Raw genomic sequence first — 6000 nt, 5'->3', positions numbered from 1 at the left:
ATATTGCTCAGGCATGCAGGAGTGAAATCAGGAAGGCCAAATCACACTTGGAGTTGCAGCTAGCAAGAGATGTTAAGAGTAACAAGAAGGGTTTCTTCAGGTATGTTAGCAACAAGAAGAAAGTCAAGGAAAGTGTGGGCCCCTTACTGAATGAGGGAGGCAACCTAGTAACAGAGGATGTGGAAAAAGCTAATGTACTCAATGATTTTTTTGCCTCTGTCTTCATGAACAAGTTCAGCTCCCAGACTGCTGCACTGGGTAGCACAGTATGGGGAGAAGGTGACCAGCCCTCTGTGGAGAAAGAAGTGGTTCGGGACTATTTAGAAAAACTGGACGAGCACAAGTCCATGGGGCCGGATGCGCTGCATCCGAGGGTGCTAAAGGAGTTGGCGGATGTGATTGCAGAGCCATTGGCCATTATCTTTGAAAACTCATGGCGATCGGGGGAGGTCCCGGATGACTGGAAAAAGGCTAATGTAGTGCCCATCTTTAAAAAAGGGAAGAAGGAGGATCCAGGGAACTACAGGCCAGTCAGCCTCACCTCAGTCCCTGGAAAAATCATGGAGCAGGTCCTCAAGGAATCAATTTTGAAGCACTTAGAGGAGAGGAAAGTGATCAGGAACAGTCAGCATGGATTCACCAAGGGCAAGTCATGCCTGACTAACCTAATTGCCTTCTATGAGGAGATAACTGACTCTGTGGATGAGGGGAAAGCAGTGGATGTGTTATTCCTTGACTTTAGCAAAGCTTTTGATACAGTCTCCCACAGTATTCTTGCCAGCAAGTTAAAGAAGTATGGGCCGGATGAATGGACTATAAGGTGGATAGAAAGCTGGCTAGATCGTCAGGCTCAACGGGTAGTGATCAACGGCTCCATGTTTAGTTGGCAGCCGGTTTCAAGTGGAGTGCCCCAGGGGTCGGTCCTGGGGCCGGTTTTGTTCAATATCTTCATTAATGATCTGGAGGATGGCGTGGACTGCACTCTCAGCAAGTTTGCAGATGACACTAAACTGGGAGGAGTGCTAGGGATAGGATACAGAGGGACCTAGACAAATTATAGGATTGGGCCAAAAGAAACCTGATGAGGTTCAACAAGGACAAGTGCAGAGTCCTGCACTTAGGACGGAAGAATCCCATGCACTGTTACAGACTAGGGACCGAATGGCTAGGAAGCAGTTCTGCAGAAAAGGACCTAGGGGTTACAGTGGAAGAGAAGCTGGATATGAGTCAACAGTGTGCCCTTGTTGCCAAGAAGGCTAACGGCATTTTGGGCTGTATAAGTAGGGGCATTGCCAGCAGATCGAGGGACATGATCATTCCCCTCTATTCGACATTGGTGAGGCCTCATCTGGAGTACTGTGTCCAGTTTTGGGCCCCACACTACAAGAAGGATGTGGAAAAATTGGAAAGAGTCCAATGGAGGGCAACAAAAATGATTAGGGGGCTGGAGCACATGACTTATGAGGAGAGACTGAGGGAACTGGGATTGTTTAGTCTGCAGAAGAGAAGAATGAGGGGGGATTTGATAGCTGCTTTCAACTACCTGAAAGGGGGTTCCAAAGAGGATGGATCTAGACTGGTCTCAGTGGTACCTGATGACAGAACAAGGAGTAATGGTCTCAAGTTGCAGTTGGGGAGGTTTAGGTTGGATATTAGGAAAAACTTTCACTAGGAGGGTGGTGAAGCACTGGAATGGCTTACCTAGGGAGGTGGTGGAATCTCCTGCCGTAGAGGTTTTTAAGGTCAGGCTTGACAAAGCCCTGGCTGGGATGATTTAGTTGGGAATTGGTCCTGCTTTGAGCAGGGGGTTGGACTAGATGACCTCCTGAGGTCCCTTCCAACCCTGATAGTCTATGATTCTCTGTGAGTGTGGGACTATGCCCATATTTTGTTGATGTAACCTAAGCACTGGCATTATACAGATTATATCTACAGGAAGGAAAAACCATTAAATGAAGAGGGTATTTGTTGCCAGTACTGTGTCCCACTATATGTCAGCCCAGCTTGTCTGGTCTGGTTCTGGCTCAGCAGTCATAATGGAGAGATGTAGCCCCTGTTTTCAACTAGGAAGTGAAGCAGAGTGTGTAGAGGAAGAAATCATGATCTAAAAATAGTGACTATTTATTCATTTTAAAAGTCATCCAGATTGGTGTTTACAAATAACCCCCCCACACACACACACCAAATTGCAGTGCATATTTAGTGGGAGGAATAGTTAAAAGTATCTATGCTCTTCCAGGTGCTGCTCTAATGAGTGCTTGTTTCAATGACATACTGACAATTAGGTATTGCCAGGGCCGGTGCAACCTATTAGGTGACCTAGGCAGTCGCCTAGGGCGCTAACATTTGAGGGGCGGCGACTTCGGCATCCGGATCTTCGGACGCCCCAGTCGTCAGTGGTATTTCGGGAGTGGGACCTTCCGCCGCCTCTGTCGGGGACAGCATTTTGGTGGCGGGACCTTCCACCACCTAGGTGGCAAAAAAGCTGGCGGCGCACCTGGGTATTGCTTTTGTGTCCAGTCACAGAGTAAAAATGTCATTGAAAGAGCTGTAAACTTATCAGTCTCATTTTATTCCCCAAACAATCCTGAGAAGTTTTCCTTCCCCCTAAAGGGAATTAGCTTAGTCAGTTTATAAATAGGTAACACATTTTAAACTTGTTTCACTCCATTCAGAACTGTTGGACAAATTAGAACTCTTTCCTGACGGTTGACCAGATAGCACAGGGGCAATTAGCCACCTTTTCATGCTACAAACACTTGTTTAAAAGAGATCACGGCAGAAGAAAACAAGGACTATACAAATGCTGTAGGATTTGGTTCATCAGCTGGATGCTGCAAATTAGCTTGCAGGGCCTGTTGCAGGTTGGAGTTTGATGAGCTCAGAGCTATAGTAGGAACCCTTCCACAGCTGTCCACTTCTTCCTCAATCAATTTCCCACCCTCCATAGCAGACTAAACCCTCTATTTATTCTTCTCCTACCTCCAGCAAGCCTCAGGACAATTCCCTTCTTACCTTAGATACACCATAATGTTGTACCCAGGGCCTGGTCTAGGAATGAGGCAAGCCAGTCATCTGGGGGAGAGGTTTGCCCTCTTCTAAGCTGTGAAAATGACTACAGACTACGATTGCGGAACATTCACAAGCATAGCTCACAACAAGTTAACTGAACTTTCAAGCCAAGGCACATTTCAAGTGGAGTGAGCTTCAGTGTAAAGTATCAGTAGAGCTTTTCATACCCTTGCTAAAACTCTTGGTGGTCAGAAAACATACATCATGTTTGGCTGGTTTGGTGCAAAAATGTTAACATTCCAAATCAATAAAGTTTCTTTTCTATGTTGATGTCCATTTTTGTGACCGTTGCCTTGGTAATTTACATGCAGCTAAAACCAACCATCTAATGCCTCTACTTTGCTAAAACTATGATGCACAGTATTTCCATGTATTATCATTTAAATTATATTAACACTCCTAACACTGTTAATAGTTATAACTTAACATCTTCAAACTATTTCACAAACTAACTTTCCTGAAACCCTTCTGGGAGATCAATAAGTATTACAGTTTTGCCACCTCCCAGCTTACAAACAACATGCCAGACAAATGCCAGATACGGTGAGACTTGCAATAAAATCCTAAATAAAAACACTATGTTACAGATATGAAAGCTGAGGCAGAGAAGTCAATTGATCTGCTCCAGGCTGAGGGGAAGTCACAGTCCATGCTGGGGTTAGAACACAGGAGCTTCTGGCTCCAACGCCGACACTTTTCACAGGGACCCGTCAACTTTTGATGGAAACTTACCTGCCTGGTTTTCTACTAGTCTCCCCACCAACCAGGTAGTGGTGGATGGGTTGCCCAGCTTTCTGAGGTCCCTACCTATCCAGGAGCTGGGTGGCTGGGGACTCCTGGACTCCTTAGACCACCCAGGGAGCAGGGCAACTAGTTTCCCAGTTGGCCAGCTCTCTGGCTCCCTGGGTGGCCTGCTAGATTGCCTGGCTCCATGGTTTTTCTGCCAACAAGTTGGTCCGGCAGCCAGCTGGGAAGCTAGCTTACCAGCTAGCCCAGAAATTTTGGAAAAATTCTATTTTGGTCCTTGCAAAATGGATATTTTGCCAAAATTTCTGCATTTGGGGCTTTTCATTCTGATTTGGATCTAAAAAAAAATTCAAATGCAAAAGTTTCTATGGGACAGAAATTCTGGTTCCTGCACAGCTTTGGTTAGAACCTCATATGAAAGGCAGCACTTCCAGCAGCATAGTGCCCCTGAATGTCATGCTTGGGCATTGGCCCAGTACCATCTTGGAAGAAAGAAGGCCACTTGCTGGCTCACCACACCAATCCCTATAGCATGTTGTGCCTTCCTTGTAGGCCTCCCCTATGTCTTCGTATGCGAATTGAAAGAAGCACAGCCCATTTCTGCAAGCAGGTTTTGCAGCTAATTAATGCACTAACTTGTTTTCTAACTTGTTTTTTTTTTCTTCTTTTCAAAGTGCAACTCTCCTCTTAGATGAAAGAAAATATCTAAGAGACATTTTAAATTATGCTAAATAATATTTTCTTTCTTTTAGCTGTCTCCATAATGAGGTACAGTGCATCATCATTTGGATTTGCTGTAAGTAATCTTACAATTTAAATATGTTTCACAGTGAGATGTTATGTTGCCTGCTGTTTCTGAACTCTCACCATGATTTTTCTTAGCTAAGGAGTGCATCCAGGTGTAGTAAAAGAAAATCAGTGACTAACCAGAAAGATCATTGTTTAAACCTGATCACAGAAGTAATAGGTAAAGGTGCTAGGGTGGTCTGCTTTCAATTCCTAGCAGACAAAGGCATTCATATCAATGCTAAAATCTTATGCTGATGGACGCTATAGAAAAAGTTAAGAGGGAGAGGTATTACAAACCAGAACCAATTTTCCATTGCAAGGTCCTGCAGCATATTCATCCCCCATGCAGGCGTAGATCTGAGGTCTCAACTTCACTTGTGAAATCCGGTCCCAATCAAAGTCAATGTCAAAACTCCCATTGACTTCACTGGGGCCAGGATGTCATCTTTGGTCTCTAAAAATCGCTACTATTTTTCAATTTGCAGTTGAACACTAATATATTCTCAGCAGAGATTAACTGTAGAGAAAACATTCCTAATTAAACAAAAAACAACTTGAAAGTCAAACATTTTGTATTTTGTTGTGAACTTGAAAGTGGGACTGTTTCTGTGAAAAATTTGAGTTGGGTGTGTGAATTATTCTGGGCATAGAGTAGAAAGATCAATTAACTCACCACTAAAATGCAGTGTATACATTGTCAGTGTCCAGGAGTTTCTACATCAGAAAGTGAGGAAATGCTTAATGGGCCAGTATTGAGCTGAGATGGCACTGTATCAAAAACCTGTAAAAAAATTCATGTTTTTAAGTGTTGTGAATGTGAAGATTTTGCCAAAGATGTGGCGTAAAGTGAAATTAGATGAAATTCCTTTGCAAAGTTCTGTTAAACAAAAATTGTGAATTTGTAGGACAAGTCACTAAAAGACAGGTGGCCTTTTTCTTTTAGACATCGTACAAGAAATATATTAGTATTGTAAATATTGTGGTGACCACATTATTGCAAGAATTTTTTAGCCAAGTAACTCTGCATGCTGGTGGATTATAGACAAAGCTCTTTCTGTGATTGACTGGCTGAAGTCTGATATACACTGTTGTGTAATGATACACAGTAAAAAAAGTAAAGATCATTTAAATGAATGTAAATCCTGCTTTTATTAAAATGATTTATTTGGAGCTGCTTTGTGCCCTGCAGCATGATTACAGATGCATTGTTTTAACTACTGTACACCTTAATAACCCACAAAAGCAACTGACTCTGTATCCTTTTCAGTTTGATGCTATCCTGGACGTTTTGTCGTCGGTGATAGTTCTGTGGCGTTACAACAATGCAGCCGCTGTACATTCTGCACACAGGGAATACATGTAAGTAAACGTACCTGTTTTTCCCTCTGACAG

General features: G+C 43.4%; 1 protein-coding gene across 1 annotated transcript in view; it reads left to right on the top strand.

The window, feature by feature from the left end:
* The window catches only part of TMEM163 (transmembrane protein 163), a 159776-nt gene that overhangs the window by 87512 nt on the left and 66264 nt on the right, over positions 1-6000 (top strand). Inside the window, exons 3-4 of the mRNA XM_024198639.1 lie at positions 4572-4615; positions 5876-5967. Of these exons, the coding sequence (XP_024054407.1) occupies positions 4572-4615; positions 5876-5967 (136 nt within the window). The remainder of the gene's footprint in view (positions 1-4571; positions 4616-5875; positions 5968-6000) is intronic.

Source organism: Terrapene carolina, unplaced genomic scaffold (assembly GCF_002925995.2).
Source record: "Terrapene carolina triunguis isolate 2854851 unplaced genomic scaffold, T_m_triunguis-2.0 Scaffold62, whole genome shotgun sequence".
Taxonomy (NCBI): domain Eukaryota; kingdom Metazoa; phylum Chordata; order Testudines; family Emydidae; genus Terrapene; species Terrapene triunguis.
The sequence above is the reverse complement of the archived record's forward strand: the minus strand, read 5'-3'. Positions and strand labels throughout refer to the sequence as shown.